The sequence below is a fragment of the Astyanax mexicanus genome, chromosome 10 (genome assembly GCF_023375975.1).
Source record: "Astyanax mexicanus isolate ESR-SI-001 chromosome 10, AstMex3_surface, whole genome shotgun sequence".
In the NCBI taxonomy this organism is placed as follows: Eukaryota; Metazoa; Chordata; class Actinopteri; order Characiformes; family Acestrorhamphidae; genus Astyanax; species Astyanax mexicanus.
Window position 1 is genome coordinate 48600612 of NC_064417.1, and position 17749 is coordinate 48618360.

At 37.2% G+C, this 17749-nt stretch overlaps 1 protein-coding gene across 5 annotated transcripts; it reads right to left on the reverse strand.

Moving 5' to 3' along the window:
• Nucleotides 1-481: 481 nt before the first annotated feature.
• Nucleotides 482-16642, reverse strand: rab41 (RAB41, member RAS oncogene family). 5 transcript variants are annotated; one of them, XM_049483914.1, is made up of 8 exons: nucleotides 16432-16639; nucleotides 12178-12236; nucleotides 12032-12085; nucleotides 9560-9665; nucleotides 8404-8515; nucleotides 6712-6805; nucleotides 4352-4418; nucleotides 482-2760 (listed from the first exon to the last, which is right to left on the reverse strand). In XM_049483914.1, the coding sequence occupies exons 1-8, from the start codon at nucleotides 16508-16510 to the stop codon at nucleotides 2696-2698; spliced, it is 636 nt and encodes a 211-aa protein (XP_049339871.1). In that variant the 5' UTR covers nucleotides 16511-16639; the 3' UTR covers nucleotides 482-2695. The 5 variants fall into 5 exon arrangements, 4 of the variants coding, with proteins under 4 accessions (XP_049339871.1, XP_049339873.1, XP_049339870.1 ...); XM_049483916.1 differs by lacking the exon at nucleotides 9560-9665 and adding an exon at nucleotides 11473-11578; XM_049483913.1 differs by lacking the exon at nucleotides 6712-6805 and adding an exon at nucleotides 7914-8007 and having other exon boundaries at nucleotides 16432-16638.
• Between the last annotated feature and the right edge of the window lie 1107 nt (nucleotides 16643-17749).

Below are 17749 nucleotides of genomic sequence, written 5' to 3' on the forward strand. Positions count from 1 at the left end.
CGCAGACAACTTAACCAATGGATAATTATTGATATTAAAAATGTAATTTACTGAAACAAAAATTATTAGGCTAAACAGATTTAGTAGTATTTATTATAAGCCCATAGCCTTTATTAGTAAGACGTAAATTTATATTATTACTCACTGATTGAGAAATAAATTCTGAAAGTTGGGAGATTAGTTAACTTTATTTAGTTGAGTAGTTCTTGCCCTAGTATGATATAGAACATTACTCAAATATTCACTATTCACTGCATACCTGTAACTCTACCTCTTCACTACTTTACAACTGATGCTTTCAAACACTTTATTAAGAGACAAGAAATTCAAGTATGGTTTTCATAAGGTTTTCTTTATAGTTTGGGGGACTTGAGTACTACAATACAGAATGTAAAAAATGTAAGGTGTGTCCAAACTGTATAAGCAGTGCCAAAGTACCAAAGCCATTCACACAGTGTAATCATGACAAATTACCAGCACATTTGGTGAAATATCTTTTATTTCATGTGATATTCAGTCTTTCTTTAGCCTTCCTTTTTTACAGCAGATAATAAGACATTTTTTCCACACAAACTTCGCTAAACACTAGTAGACAGCATATTTCAAATAGACAAACACACTTCAGAATAGCACACAGCTGAGTTTTCAGTTGGTGACGACACGTGGTAGAACTGTTCAGGAGAGTCGCTTCTCGTAATTAAATACGTACATATCCAAATAATGCCAAACGCTAACATTGTAAAACGAGCTAGCTGACAGGTGCGTGTACTGGCGGCGTCTGAAAGTGTACAGTTGAAAGTGTGTATGTGCGTGCGTGCATGTGTTAGCAGTGATATCTTTCAGCAACTATACACCCACTCAGGCTATATTCTTACATCTACACAAAGAGCATACAGTTGAAAGGGAGAGAGAGAAAGAGAGAGGTCATAAGTAGTGTGACCATAGTGATGAGAGAAAGTACACGACCAGGTCTCTGTGATACAGTAGCCAAGCAGAAAGGCAAACCAAGGCGATTCAGCTGCTTGTGTTCCCCCTCCCGCCCGCGAGTGTTGAGAATAACTGTCGTTCAGGCCAAGCATACGCATCTTTTTCACGTATTTTTATGCCCTTGCAAGATAAATAAATTAACACGTAAAACCAACAGTCTTAAAACGAGCAATAGCAACACAGGTTAAACTCCTCAAGACACTTCTCTACACTAAGCAACTGCTGTTAATACAAGAAAAAGAAAAACCTCAGCAGGCCTCTGTAATCCACGATGCTGTGGCTTCATTTGGTGCACTGTGACTGAACAAACCAAGCAAGGCATTTTTGTGCTAAAAACCACCCTTTAGATAGCATGCTGTTCCTACAACGGTGTACCAAACACAAGGCAAACAATGGGACCATGAGCACAGAGATACCAGACGCTGCAGCTGCAGAAATTCAGTAGCCTATATATACTCTAGCGGGAAACGCCAGTGCTGCCCCATCTTACGCCATGGAGCCACGTAAGTGTTAATCTAGGCATTGTACGCTGTATTAGTTAGTACAGGTTCTACAATTAAGGGAAGGTAAATTACAATTGATGGTTAGGTTACACACGTATTTTTATGAAGTCGCGTATCTAAAATGACTGAAATTACTGAATAAAAAAATAAAAAAAAAATGAATATGCACAGCTTCTTATTTATATCCCCAGCTAAGTATATTCGCGTTCCATGCAATCCCCCAAAAAGCCTTGTGTACAAAAGCGAGCCTGACCAGAGAATGAAGAGAGGTCGGTCTATAAATAACCCACACTAATATGAAGTCTTCTTTGGCCATTATCCTGTATCCTGAAACAAAAACTCAAACTGTACTGGTCCCCAACACCACAATTTGACAGCATCCAATTATATTACTGTGTGTATGCGCATTTCTCACACGTTGAGATGACATTTAAACCTCGCACTAGAGCCAGAAATCATCCTTTCTCTCTCTCAGTGTCCGGGTTTTCTGCTTAAGCTTTCATATGAAACAGTCTGAACCGAAGATCAGTAGATGAGAAGATCCGAAAATCACCAAATTGAAATCTGAAACATTTGTCAATTTGTAAATGTAAAAAAAATCAAAACAAACACAAAAACCAAAGAGTAAACTCAAAATCTCAGTAACCACAGTTCCTCAGTACATACACAACACGCTATCTCACCGGCGTCTCTCGCCACTCCTCTCTGTACTCCACCACCTCCGCTAAAACTAAACGGCAAGGCATCCAGTTATGTGACCTTGGTCCAACATAATTCAGAGTTCAGAGAATCTCAAACAAACAAACAAATTAACAAACAGTAAAAGAAATATCACAACGATGAGTGTGACAGCACTGATGCCCAAAAGGTGCAAGAACTCAAGAGCGATTGAGCCGTGTCAGTCTGCAATCCTATATAATGCCATGCAGTCAGAGTAGATGAGAATCCGATGAGCATTTAACCTATGCAGTGATTTCGTTTTTTTTCCCTTTAACATATATATATTTATATCATTTTTTGATAATCTGTTTTAATACAGAGTAATAGCACATCCACACGGTTACTCCGAAAAGTCACTGAGTCGAGGGGGAAATAAAAGGTGCTCCAACTAATGGCACAGGGCCACCGAGAGGAGCGAGTGGCCACTGAGAGACAAGCTGTTGGTGGGGAGGAGGCAGGGCTGGTGGGGGGTCTGGGAGTGGTCACTAGCAGGAGCAGCTGCTCTCGGTCACAGGCAGTTCTGGAGGCTTCTCCAGTTTGATATCGATCACTGAGAGAGAATTAAAGTTAAGGGAAAAAAAAATAGTTACGTAGATTAAAAACTCACAGTGAAACACAGTGAGAGTATAATAAGAATGTGTAGAAGAGACGAGCACAAATCTAATCCAAATCTGATCTTTCATGTCGTGTCATACATGACACCTGTGTTGTCTGTGTGGCTGTGTATTCACAAAGATAATGCACTGAAATTTTCATTTCTGATTTGGAAAATCAAAATTCATGCAAGTAAACGTGGCTATATAAGAAAATGGACGGCAGTAGTAAAGCTTAAGACCTTATAAATATTTAGATATTTATATTTAGATAGTTTTTTTCCAGTAACATGAGAAGGCTTGTGTCACAACCACACAGTGTTCCTAATGAATTGGTCAAACATGACTACAGGTCACAGCCGCAAAAGACAAGTTAAAAATAAAACCCGACCATGGCTGAACAACGTGTCCTTTTTACAGCAAGATTTGAGTGAATGAATGCTTGTGATAAGCTCAGATGCAGCCTAAACTCATTCATAGCTCCTGTAATACTGGCTGGGATTAAAGTGAAACTTAATGTGAAGCATTGCTCTGTTATGCATGCGTGGCTCTTACACAGTGCAAACTGTTCAGACAGATGTATGATATGGATCACATTAAAAAGACTGTGTGAACAGCCTAAACTAAACATCAGTCAGAAATTCAGATTTGGGCCTTTTTTTATTATTATTATATACTCACAAGCCACAATATTCAGGTTTATATTATGTAAATATAATATACTCTTGCTTCGTATCTGTAAGAGTATTAACTAAAGCAAGGGTCCCAAAGGAACCTTTTGCAACTTGTGGCACACCACAAAACTTTAGGTGGCCCATGCTAAAATCTAGAGTTGATTTCCTAGACTGCAATTAAGATTATAAATAGACTATATATTATATACTATATATTCCTTTCAACTGAAAAGGTTTCCTTCAAAATGGATTAATCCCTGTCTGGAAAGCTGACTCTTAGTCAACTTTAAACAAATACATCACAACAGTCAATGAAAATATCAAACTGATAAATAGATTTAAATATGATGTTTCGTTATTATTCATTTATCTATGATGATCTATGGTGTAACAAACTTTTTACCCAGACCCAGTTAAACATATTTATTTAACTAACTTGCATTAGCTTGAATTAATGCAACACCTAGCTTTGTCAGTCATGTACTGTACTATGCCAAACAATGAGTAAATTAGCTGAACCTAAATATAAATGTTCTTTCAAATCACGTTTGCTTAAATGCCTTAAAATAATCCTTTTTACTTCCTACCAGCAGCAAACTGAGAGGCTGAGACCTAAAGCATGTAAATCACCAACAGTGAAAGCTAGCCCAGTTAAACACTGTCCTACAACAAGAGCAACAAACGAGACAAACTCGTTTTTTGTGTACGGTTATAAGATCTGCAAGGATTAAGTGACTGATATCAATACTCCAAGTACAGTGTGCACAAAATATGCAATGTATCTGATGTTCACACACATAAAATAAGGTATTTAGCAGCTTTAGTGATACAAACCAGAAACAATGAACCCCTAGTTCTGCTTTAAAAAGGATACTGTCCTCTTTGCTTTTCTCTGGTGTGCTATCCATCCCAGGCAAGGCTGCCGCAACACGTCGGAACAGCTGTAAAAATAAAAATACATACATAAATTAATCAATTTGTGATATAATTTAGTTACTATACCACATTATGATACATAAATTGATACATGGTGATACATACATGGAAGACATATAGCTACAATATACCTACAAAGGAATATCACAGCAAGTTACTCTCTGAGACTCAGAATGTGCTTTTCAACTAGAATTAGGGCTGGACAATACATGGTAAATATCACAAATGTATTTAAAACTTGTCCACATGTTTATCTTGCGCCTGCTGCATAGATTACCACCTTAGTCCGATTTCATTCCAAAAAATAAAAACATGCTTGGGGTCATTTGTGCAGAAATGGTTTGGTTTTCAAAAGGGACGACTCATGTTTCGGATGTATTTTGGGGAAATATTGCAATTAAAGGAGAAGCACAATGACTTTCACCCCCCCCCCTCCCCCCAAAAAAATCTCAAATAGTATTCAATCAAATCCAGCATAGTATGCAGAGGCAGTGGAAGATCATGAAAAGTGCATTTGTCATAGGTTTATTAAAATATATATATATATATATATAAAATCAATAGTCAGGTTGAAAGATGTTCTGGGGTTTTTTGCTGCCTCTAGCACCTGGTGCCTTGACTGTGTTATAAAGATGGGTTTGCTCTCGTGTGGGTCATGGGTCTTGCAGCAGGACAATGACCCCAAACAAAGTGCTGGCAAGTTCTGAAGTGGCCAGCAAAGAATCTGGATCTAGATCCCATTAAGCACCTGTGATGAAATCTTAAAAATGCTATTGGGAGAAGAAACCCTTCAAATATGAGAGAACTGGAGCAGTTTGTAAAGGAAGAGTTGTTTGAAAATTTGCATGGAATTATATAATTTGGAATTATATTTATCATTTTCTACGTTTTTTGTGTTGTTCCAATACACACAAAGAAATTTGTATAACATTTGTTTAACAAATGTTGTGTAACTAACAATTCTATGGGAGAAATACTTTTTTCTGTTTTCTGGCCATACATATAAATTCCGTATATTGCCATTTTTCTTTAAAGTATATTGAGATATGCATTTTTTTCATCACGTCATATCACCCAGCCCTAACTGAAATGTGAATAAATAACCAATATATAAATGGTTTAAGTAACTACATGATTTAAATATTCTGATGACTGTATTTTTCGCACTATAAGGCACATTTAAAATCCTTTGATTTTCCTCAAAAATCGTCATTGCCCCTATAATCTGAAGCACCTCATGTTTGAATTCTACCAGTCAGGTATTAAGGAGCAGTAAAGCCACTCCAATAAAGTTCAGCATTAAAAAGGAGTTTCAGTTTAGTTCCCCAGCACTGAGGCTGGAGCAGTTTTAGCATTAGCCGCTAACCATGCTAAGCACTAGCTCTTATCGTTCAGAGGTGAGTATATAAGACTGTAGCCTGCTGCTAACTCCGGCAGGCACTGCTGGAGCAGCATTAGCATTAGTTGCTAATGACCCTAAGCACTAGCTCTTTCGCCCCTCAGAGGCAAGTATATCGGAGTGTAGCCTGTGCATTTACTGTGTTAAAACAAGCTACGTGGAACAAACCGCTAGCTAAAATCGAGGTAAGCTGCTAAAGCTGCTGCTGCACCCAGCCTTAGTGGAAATATGGAAATCTAAGCTTACTGCAAAAAAACAGAAGCACTTTACTCACCCAAATAAACAGTTTTCAGGAGAGAAATCTGTGTAGATTAACATCCAGCACTCGTTTGACTTTTAAAAGCTTAGCTTTACTTAACTTAGTTAACCCCCCACCACCACCACCCAGCGGCGAGACCAGCTGATTTAGAAGGAAAACATGGCAACACCCCTGTTCCTTACTAGTGTCGCTTATTGAGCCGTGCGCATTACGTATAAAATAGACCAGAAAATAGACGTTCATTGATAGTGCGCCTTATAGTGCGAAAAAATAAGATACAAAGGGGAAACTACAAGAGACAGGGAATATATAATGTCTCCGTCTCTTGCAATTCATGCAGATTTGTGTGGCACGGATCATGTGAAGCTCTACAAGCAAGCAAATCAACACACAAACAATTCAAGTGCAAGAAAGTCTGACCAAAGCAGCCCTTAGTGCAGGACTGAAGCATGTGAGTGAGTGCAGGGGAAAATACGCGATAACACTCAGGAGTGGGTGAGGTCAAAAGGGACAGTAAAACAAAAGGGAAGACCGAGAGTAAGACAGAAAGTGAGAGAGAGTAAGACAGCAGCAGAGAGGGTTGGCTAAAGGGGGGGGACGCAGGTGGGGCTGGCCTGTCCTTGTTTTGCTGAGTCTATACCTGTTTGACATTGTAGCCAGTCTTTGCACTGGTTTCAATGAACATGACATTCAGTTCCTTAGCCCTCTGCTCGCCCTCCTCCGTGGTGATCTGTCTGCTCAGGCCCAAGCAGGAGGGGTGGGACACAGACAGACAAAGGGGAGGGAAAAACGGCAACAAAAACAGAAAGGGGAGGAAATAAACAGGGAGAGAATAAGAGAAAGAGACTCCACGTCAAATTAGTAAGGAGGAAAAGGAGAAAGTTTAGTAGTAGTTGTTTGATAAAATGCTTTTAAAAGCTGAGAAGAAGAAACAGCAGCCCTGCTAAGAAATGACCGAACATCTCAACAAGAGTCAAAGAGAGTAAAGTCAGTGAAAAACTTCAACAGATTCACACAAAACATGTGGCCAAATCTACAATCAATAATATCTTTAGTAAGATGGTCACTGACCCTTTTATCTGGTGAGCTTAATGCACTCTACACGATTTCAGCCCCAAATTTCCAATTACAGACAAATTCTGATTACAGTGATAAATGTAATGAGTAAATAAGGACAATTTTGGTCACCCATGTTCTATAAGTAGAATTCACCAAAACAGAAACTGTTGTTTTATTTCTCCTTTTCAGCACAAACTCCAACAGGTGCCTCTCCAATTCATACACAGACATGCCAAATGTTACAGGAATGCATCATGTAAATGGAACAATGTGTTACCTTAGGGGACGGCATTGGATCATCCACACCTGTATAGGTTTTGAGGTGTTTTCTTGTGTTTTATCTTTCTATAATTAAATTAAATGTCTAATTGACCACATTTTATACTTTATTAACTTTTATATGAAAACTATCACATGCCTCTTTTTCTAAACTGCAGCTAATGCAGAACCAATAGGATGTGCACACTCAGATGAAAGTGCAGGATCCTTAGCTCTGATACATTAGCCAGCAGACAGATGCCTGTGCCAGCCAGCATCACACTGGGAATGATGTGGGGAGGAAATGCCAACAGCCCACCCCGGAGAGACTATTTGGCTAATTTTGCTCTCTCAGACTCCGGCTGCTGAGGTCATGTCCCATGACATTTGGCATATTAGTGTATTAAAGGAGGATCTTGTACAGTAGGATGCGTCGTGTTTCAGGAATACTCCAGTGATTCTGAAAGTCGTGTAGTGTCCATTAATCATAATTACTTCTTAACAACACCTGCAGCTTAGACCCACCTGCTTGACGTTATACCCAGCCTTGGCGCTGGTCTCTATGTACATCACATTGAGCTCCCGAGCTTTTTTCTCTGCAGCCTCTACTGAAACTTGCCTGCCACAGTCCAGTGGAAAGGAGGAGTGTGAAAATGGTTCAAATCATATTGAAGATGGAAAGGCAGAAGTCATAAAAGGGAATCAAAATAAATCAAATCAAAATGTGGCACACCATGGAAAAGCAATAATAATTACATAAAAGGTTAACATAATTCCAACTTTGACGATGAGGATGAAAAGTGCACCAAAATCATAAGGATTAAAGGAATAATTAAAATGAAATGAGACACTTCATACATGTAGCATGTGGCTAGAAGGGTAAAGCTGCCTTTGCAATCAAGAGGCTGCGAGAGGATTTTTACACTACTGTAAAATTCATACTGTTCAGCACGGAAGCACAACCAGTGTGAATAGTACAGATATTTTAAAAAGTCAATCTTCATCCCTACTGTACCTTTTATCGGCCAAGTCTGTTTTGTTGCCAACCAGCATGATAATGACATCACTTCCCCTCTCCGTTCTGACATCATCTATCCATTTAGAAGTTTGCTGGAAGGAGTTAAGATCTAAAGCACAGAAAAAAAAACACTTTGACATAGAGGATCTAAGAATTACAATTATTTCAGATTAGATTATTCTGCACAAAACAGTCACACTCACTCTACGTCAAAAGCAAGCCATCAGAAGAAAGTGAACATGAAAACCGTTAGTATAAAAGTTGAACACACAGTGATAGAAATATAAACTGAAGCCTGGATACCTTCACTTAGAGATGCACCGAATATTTTGAAACTGAAAATATTCGTCATAAAATGTGAAAAACTGAAAAGAATTAATAAATAATATTGGACAACGACTGATTCATTTTAATTCTTACATTAGAGTTTTTTTCATACCTTATTTATAGCTTTATTTATACATTATTTACATATGCACAGAGGTAAATTTACTGAGGTGGCTAAAATTGCACTGCTTAAGTAAATGTATGATTAGAATAGCACTATTGAGAAACGTCTTGACTAAAACTGCACTAGCGAAGTACACTGCTGATAGAAATAGCACTATCAATGTAAATTTGATGGTTTGTCATTTGGGATAATAGAAACGAAATAGAAATTGTAGTTTTCTACATGCTTTTTTTTTTTTTTTTTTTTTTTTTACAGGTAAGCCAAAAATACATTTTGGCTATAATATTTATTACATGGTAGAAAAAGTGCCAACTTTTTGTAAAAAAAAAAAACAAAAAAAACTGTGAAACAAAATTTGTTTGGTATTCAGGCTTTGCTTATTTTGCATGGTTTTGGCCCAAAATCTTTGTTTCATTGCATCGTTACTTGTGTGCATGTAGTGCAAAGTCTCTGAAACACTTCAAGCAATGTTTTTGTTATTGTTCTCTCTCTCTTCCAGTGTGTGGGAAGTATCAAATTAACTGTGTATCTAAAGCTTCTGTTTAGAGAAGACAATGGGCGAGTAGGAAGAAACCCTCCCAGTCGGCAGAACCTGCATTGTCAATGTGAACAGCCGTGAATCGACTGGAACCACTGCACTATGTTCCTTATCCCCAGGGGACGTAAATCTCTGCTGACCCAACAAGTGTGGCTCCGACTCACTGGTAATGTCATAGACCACCACAGCGATAGTGGAGTCGCGGATGTAGCTGGGGATGAGGCTACGGAAGCGCTCCTGCCCTGCAGTGTCCCACAGCTGCAGCCGAACCTGAGGAGCCAGCCGGTGGCATGCAGAAGACAAGAGGGAAGAAGAACAGTAGAAAGAGAAGATAAAGGATACAAAAGAGCAGATTAGAGCGCAGAGGAGCAGCGTTAAAAAGAGAAAAACATCAGTCCAGAAATCAGGGAAATACACCAACATGTATCACATCTGAGGAACAACTGAGGAAGATGCACAGCACAAATAATGAAATCATCTGGAGGATTTCAAAATGGAGATGTTAGCAGGATTCACTCAATGCAGGCAAGCAGTTAGGATGAGTGATGCATTCCCGTGTTCCTGCTTCTTGTGAGATGCTTTAAGAATGACACGCTCTGTGCTTAAGTAATGCTGGACACTCGTCTCTACAAGGCACAACACCATCTGGGTGTTCAGCCTTTGCGGTGCAATTTAATGCAACAGTTCAGCATGTTTTTTTGCCTCTGTAAAGCTAGATGCTTATTTTCTGCAGATACTCTCCAATTCATTATATTTTTGGCAGGTTTTTAAATTTGCTAGAAACAGAGGTCACTGAATATCTGGCAAGCAATCAAGAGTCTCTTCCTAATAAAACTGGGCAATATTATATATACTGATACCATAACATTGATGTACTGCTTTTAAGCTTTATCGAGTTATATGACAGTTAATCCATTATATGATGCTCAATAAAACAGGTGTGTCATCATTGCCTGTTTGTTATTGTAGTAAAATCCTGAATCCTGCTTTGGCCCTTTAACTATGTATCCAGCTACTGACAGTTAATATCTAATTCAATGCTTCCTATTCTTTGGTAAACTAGTTTGGTACAACAAAACTGTGTTGACGTCAGTTGTAGTAATAAAGTAATTTATTACCCATTCCTTTTACAGAAACAGCTTAATTATTAAACAGCTTAACTATGTAGAAACAGATTATTTATGTTATTTATTAGGTGTTAGTAAAAATGACCAAAAAATTATGTGCTATTTACCATTTCTTTTGTACAAATTACCAAAAAAGCGTGCATTATACTTAAAAACAAGCTTGCAAAAATGTTGCACTATATTTTTAAGTAAAACTAATAAAAATCATTTTTATGAACATGAACTGGTATGGAAATGCCATTATTTTACACAGAAAGTTGTGAGTACTTTATGAGGACTAACACGGCAAAGAAATCTACATATAGGGATATTTTTAATAAAATGTAGATAGTCCAGTGCAGTAATCCCACATCGCCTAACCATTCTGTTCTTCAGAAGGTCAATAAATGTGTTTTTCATTATTAATTGTCAGTTTAAAATATCATACAATGGTAAACATCTGTCCAAAAACAATACTGATACCAATATGATTTACAGATCATCTAGCACACCAATATAAAATACTGCATGGTTCTCTTTAGTGTACATTTAAGAAAATCAACTATTATATACTGTACTATTTTTCTTTAACATGCATTTAGAATTATTCTGCTAATTTTTTAACAACCAAAAGTGAATAATCGATTTCTCAGCTTTCTCATTCTGAGGGTATGAGTCTTTTTGGACTACTCATAACTTTATAGATGCTAACCAGCTCAATCATCAATTCAAGATACAGTTTTATATTTGGAGGATATAAAGATACTGATATTTTATCAATATCATCCAGACCAACTGAATCGCTGCTTGCTGCATTAGGTATTCCTGCAGCTTCATTAGAAATTTGCTCTGAGTCATCCATCACACACATTGAGCTGTGAGAGTATCATTCACCTCAGCATCTCTCAGACCTACTCCACCACATGCTCTGGGCACCATGATGGGCTGAAACGGGAGCACCAGCTACCTACTTGCTATATCATAGACCACCACAGCGGCCGCAGAGTCACGAATGTAGCTGGGGATGAGGCTACGGAAGCGTTCCTGCCCTGCAGTGTCCCACAGCTGTAGCCGAATCTACCACCATCCGTATGGCACAAGCCGCGAGGGCCCCAATTCGGCAAACAGCCACGGGCAAAGTGAGGGTAGACAAAGACACAACCAAACCAAAAAATGAAAAACTAAAACGGTATGAATCATAAGGTACAGACATGCAAAGTACTATGCAAATGAAATCTGGAAGGGCACTGATTTATGGTGTGGCGAAAAACAAAAACACACAGGCTAGCTAGGTGGATAAGGATATTAAATAAATCAAGCTGTGGCATGCCATTCACATTATCATCAACACAGGACAGGGTGTGACCACTGAAAATTGGTTTAGTCAGTCACAGCGTGGCTCAAAACTTTGATTCAGTTGAGGGATGCAAATATAAGAATCATCATAGACAATACAGTGAAATATAAAGATTAAATATGGCATTTCTGACATGCATAAGGTCTTGGGTACCCACGGCGAAAGCTGCTTACCGTACGATCCTCCAAATACATGGTTTTTGATAGAAAGTCTATGCCAATTGTTGCCTAAAGAAAGTGAAATAGCTATTGTTTAACATCATACAGAAAATGAATTACTGGTAAAGAAGATCACTGATTTAGCTTATATTTATAGGTACCTGGTAGGTGTTATCGAAGCTGTCATACATGAACCTGGTGATTAGAGAAGTCTTCCCAACTGCAAACAAATAAAAAAATGAGCATAAATTATGTGCATTAATACACATTTAAACAATATACACACAAAACACATCATACACACAGTCTATTTAGGGAGCAGTTATCTTATGTGTGGTGATTGATGGGGGTAAGCAGATTGATCCAAAATAGCGTTAGTTATCTACACGAATGTTGATGTTGGATTGGCACTAGTTTAAAAGGATTGTTTGTGTTTCAAAATAACTCCCATGATTCAACAGATCCTCACATCAGTCATGAGTTTGCCCTCCGCCAATCACGAACTGCTGCACAGATCAGCTCCACTGAAATACTAATGCATTTCACCTATTTGTTACATCTGAGGAGAACATGTACCATTCCGGTGTGTTTTTGTGGAGTATTGCCACAAGTACTGTGCTTGTTCTCCTGTTTTTGCTTCCATTATTATCCTGTATTTCCTTGCTGGAAGCACATTTACTGAGCATCCAATTGGATTGCTCTTTCTACAAACCAATTTTTATGTTTTACAAGCCTGCAACCAGGTTTCTTTTGAGATTATTCCCAATCATGCTTCTAGTGGACATTTACAAAAAACTGTCGAAGCAGAAACAGAGAAAGCTTTTTATAATTTTTTAGCTTCTTGTCTGTGCAGTATTTAATCATGACCATGGTTAAATGAACAGGGATGCTTTGCTGCATTATATTTGGTACTGGAGAGAGCTCATATATTGGTTATTCACAGATTTCCACTTGATAATTGACAGTTTGCATTAGCCTAGGCTGAAAACTAGTATTATGCACAGATGATTTTGTCAGAATACAAACGAGAAAAAGACTTCTCCTAACCACCTAACAGGAAACAATGTGTTCTAGATGACAGACTGAGAAGGTAGGAGCTATCAAGATAAAACACAAAATCATTTACCGGTCATGAAAATGTATAATCATGAAGCACTGTTATTCAAGAGCTGGACACTATATATTTTTTCTTATATCAACAATAAGCATATCTAGGACCATCAGTACTTGAAGAAGGCTGACCCAACTGTACATGTGGGGACAGGCCTGGACAAATACCTTGTCTTTGGTGAATATTACATGTATTTCTCCACTATTTTTTAGAAAGGTTAATAGCACTGAACACTGTTTGAGACCTGTTGTCCATCAGAATAGATCATGAATCAGCCAATGAAAAAGTATACAAGCCAATGAAATAATAATTTAGCCCTGCTTAGTGCACTGTAAAAAAAAACAGCAAACTCGGACATTAGAGCGTGGCAGCACTAGAGAACTTGAACAAGATAAAAGATCATTTTTACTAATTTAATGTGATTGACAAAAATTTTATAATGTTTACAATATTTTACTGTTCAGGGATGGTTTGTGAAATAAAAAGGTTAGTATCAAATATGAAAAAAGGTTAACCACAGGCTTTCAATGCAACTTTAAAAAACAATTAAATATTTTAGTTAATTTTATTTCATTTTTATATGTATTTTATATTACAATTTTACAGTCTACTTTTGTGTGCAATACAGACAGTAAACAGCATTCTTATATTTTTACATAACTGGAATATAATAACTTAGGTCTGAAAGAGTTAATTATATTATATTAAATAACTTTTTTTTTAGAAGTTCAGAGGTCTAGAAAACATTACTCTGCATAGCAGCCATTACTTCTATTACATGGTCCTAAGAGTTTACACTAATATATAACACATTTTAGCTGTAAAAAATCAACATTGGAGCCATTTAGTCCAACACTAAAATGTGCTACAGCACACATTAATGCACCATTATAAGGAAAAGTGAAATAAAGGTTAAAGAACAAAATAGATAAAACCTCACTATGTCGTCACCTGTCAGTGACCAAATATGGCGATATAGATTACTTCCATATCAACCTCTACATTAAAATATTGTTTTTAAAGTTGTTTTTATTCAGTATTAAGCATCAATAAGTTTCAGTATCGGCGATACTGACCTTGTATTTATTTGCATAGTATCGGATCGATATCAAACAGTGCAGTATCGCACACCACCAGCACCGGCTGAGCTGGCAATATGGGTGGTGTCACTATACTAACGCTAGCAGACCGACTTCAGCAAAAAAGACATTTCCTAAAATAAGACGACGCTCTCAGCCTACACACTGTTATCCATCTGAAATAATACTGAATCATCATTTAAGGAAATTTTAGTTACGAAACTGAAATAAGGACGCTGTCCGTGGGAGAGTCACGCCGTGTGACACATCACTGACATAAAACTAGCCTAGCCAGCTAAGCTGACGTTGCCGAGAAACTGAGCGGCTAACGGGATTAGCACCTGTAGCCAGCTAGCTAGTTAGCCATTAGCTGTACATCTAGTTTAAATAACAAGGTTAGCAACCATATTCTCTTAAAGTCACACTGAAATAACACATAGCCTAGCTACCTATAACATTTATATGCTGTTTATAACGTTATTATTGTCATAGAATCGCTGATATATTAGGTAAACGTGACCGTGCTGCTTTGTTTTAACGTTAGCCAGCTAGCTTAGCTAAGCAAGCTAGTCACCCAGATTGCTTACCTAGCTATGCTAACGCTAGCTAAGCTAACTATTTTAGCAAAAGTAGTTAACCAGCTACGTTGAATCAATGTTAATTTTTCAATAGCTAATGTAACATTAGTTAGCTATTAAAACAATTTAAACGTTGATCTCAGACTTCAGATCTAAATATGAAATGATTAAGCTGATTTTCACGTTGATTCAACACTGATTCAACTTAATATTGCACAGATAATGCAACTTACAAAGCACAAAATCATTTATCTGTAACTGTATCCCAAACTGCTTTAACACCAAATAGAGCAACTGAATATGAATATGAATTTAAGGGAAATAAGTATGTTTAAAAAAGGGAGAACAAGGAAAATATCAAATTTAGGTATTAAAATTGGTTCATAGAAAATATAGGTTTTAAGAGAATGTGTAGCTTAATATACAAATTCCCCAAAAAATAAATAAATAGTTTAAAACAGATTATAGACAACGCTAGCTAACCTAGATACTTTACAGATCCTAGAGAGAAATAAATTAAATTATAGAAATTATAAAAAGTTATAAACCTGAGGAACTATTATTATTTATATATGGAATTGTTAAATCTTTTTTGCTTGTTTGTTTTTGTATCATTACAATGTGTAACGTGTAAAATGTGTATTACTTAGCTTTAAAATTAAGTTAGTTTAAATGTAAGACTTATTTATCATCGTATTTTGTTTGCTTTTTCTTCATTACTGATTTGTATTTCTTTACTATGTGTGCAACATGTTGTAATTCTCATGTTTGTACTGTTTTCTTCCAGTATAGAAATGCACAGTAAAATAATAATACATTAACGTTATCTTATTATTATACAATCATTATATGGGTGTAGATTGAGTTCAGTCAAACCATTCAAACCCTTATTTGCTAGCTTGAGTGGAACGTTGATTCAATGTCAGAATTAACGTTAACACAAAACAATAGATACTTATTAGGGAATGCTAGCTACATAAAAGTTGTTTAATGGTTGTTTTCCCCAGCATCAGTATTAAAACATGTAGCTAATTCAAGCAAAAGCATTAACTTAACGTTTATTTTTTTAATGTGCTTTAGCTAGCTAACGTTAGGCTACTATCAAGGCAGCAGTAAAGACAGCTAGCTAGCACTAGCTTTATAGCATTCGCGTTAAGCTAACGTTAACTAAATAGCTGGCTAAATGTGGTTGTAGCAATTTTAAAGGAGAGCTTAGTAAAAATATAACTGGGAATATGCCATAATATCTTCGCAATAAATATAGCTAAAGATATAGTGAGATATTAGCTATTATCTAAACGTCTTGTTTTATTAGCTAGCTAAGCTACACGGTTTGCATTGATTGTGGGTAGATGTGTCTATTAGCTTTAGCTTTAGGTCCTAGCCTATTAGCCTGTTAGCTAGCCCCAATAAGAGAGATGGAGCTGCTTTTGTTAGCTGACGTTATTGTCTAAAAACAATTCGTTTCTTTGTCTTTAGCTAAATATATAATAAAAAATAATTGTCCCCTATTTATCCTTATAATCCCAGATGTCTGTCAGTGCAGTGTTAAGTAGCAGCAGCCCTTTACTCGGCCTGTCTCTCTCTCTCTCTGTCTGTCTGTCTCCGCTCCTGTATTTCGACTTTGCCGTGTCGGCGGCCGCTTACCGCTCTGCTCGCCCAGGAACACAAGCTTAAATTTCCGCAGAGGATTGCCGAACTCCCCGCCGCCGGTCGTAGTGGACATTTTTACCGATATAAATAGACGATAGCTCCGTTAAGTTGTTGTCAGTGTGCAGGCGAAGGGCACTGTAGTGTTCAGCCCGCAGAACCGAGCTCTCCCAGCGCTTTCCTCAGTAACTCAGCGCCGCACAGCGACCGAGCAGAAAACTTCAGCCCGGGCTACATCCACACAGACCACCGATATGATTTCATATCTACGGAGCCCCTAAGGTGACATCATATATGTATAAAGAATATTTTTTTTCTGATTTTGCTATTTATATGTTTATGTTTGAGTAAAATGAACATTATTGTTTTAATCTACAAACTGTGGATATTTCTTCCAAATTTAAAATAAAAATATTGTAATTTAGAGCATTAATTTGCAGAAAATGAGAAATTGCTGAAATAACAAAAAAGCAGAGCTTTCAGACCTCAAATAATGCAAAGAAAACAAGTTAATATTCATACAGTTTTAAGAGTTCAGAAATCAATATTTGGTGCAATAACCCTGGTTTTCATGCATTTTGGCGCGCTTTCCTCCGCCAGTCTTACACACTTCTTTTGGATAATTGTATGCCACTCCTGGTGCAAACAAAATCAAGCAGTTTAGCTTGGTTTGATGGCTTATGATCATCCATCATATATTCCAGAGTTCCAGTTTTCAATTTGGTAAAATTAAAGAAACTCATAATTTTTAAGTGGTCTCTTTCCAGAGCTGTATGATTTTTAATCTACAGAGCCCCTAAGGTGACATCATGTAAAAAAAATAATAATAATGTTTGGCCACGAAATAATTAAGTTGCGGAAACATTATGATTATATGGCCAGATCTTTGTCATCTCATCCCCATGGGCACATATTAGGATCTACGAAGCCCTTAAGGTGACATCATGCTAAAAAATAATTAGGCGTGAAACAAAAGGTCCTTGTGGCCACGCCTTAATGGCTATGATTTAATAAACTTGATTCCATGCCTCGATAAGTTGTGGCAATGCCTGAATTATCTTGTTCCCATGCATTAGGATCTCATTTCTGTACATTAGGTTCTTGCTCTCACGCCTTAATAAATCATGGCCACGCCTTATGATCTCATTCCTACACCTCAATAAAGTCGTGGCCATGCATTATTATTATTTTTTTTTAACATGATGTCACCCAAGGTGCTCAATAAGGATCTCATTCCCACACCGTAACAAATTGTGAGCACACATTAAGATCTCATCTTCACACCTAAATAAGTTGTGGGCAATCAGATAATCAG

What these genes read in the sequence shown, in the direction of transcription:
- rab41 (XM_049483914.1), bottom strand. Translation starts at nt 16,510, where the DNA reads ATGTCCACTACGACCGGCGGCGGGGAGTTCGGCAATCCTCTGCGGAAA. An exon ending in GGTGGTCTATGACATTACCA is followed by an intron (nt 8,516 to 9,559) that starts GTGAGTCGGAGC and finishes TCTGTGCTTTAG; the next exon opens with ATCTTAACTCCTTCCAGCAA. An exon ending in CTGGCTACAATGTCAAACAG is followed by an intron (nt 4,419 to 6,711) that starts GTATAGACTCAG and finishes TTATTTTTACAG; the next exon opens with CTGTTCCGACGTGTTGCGGC.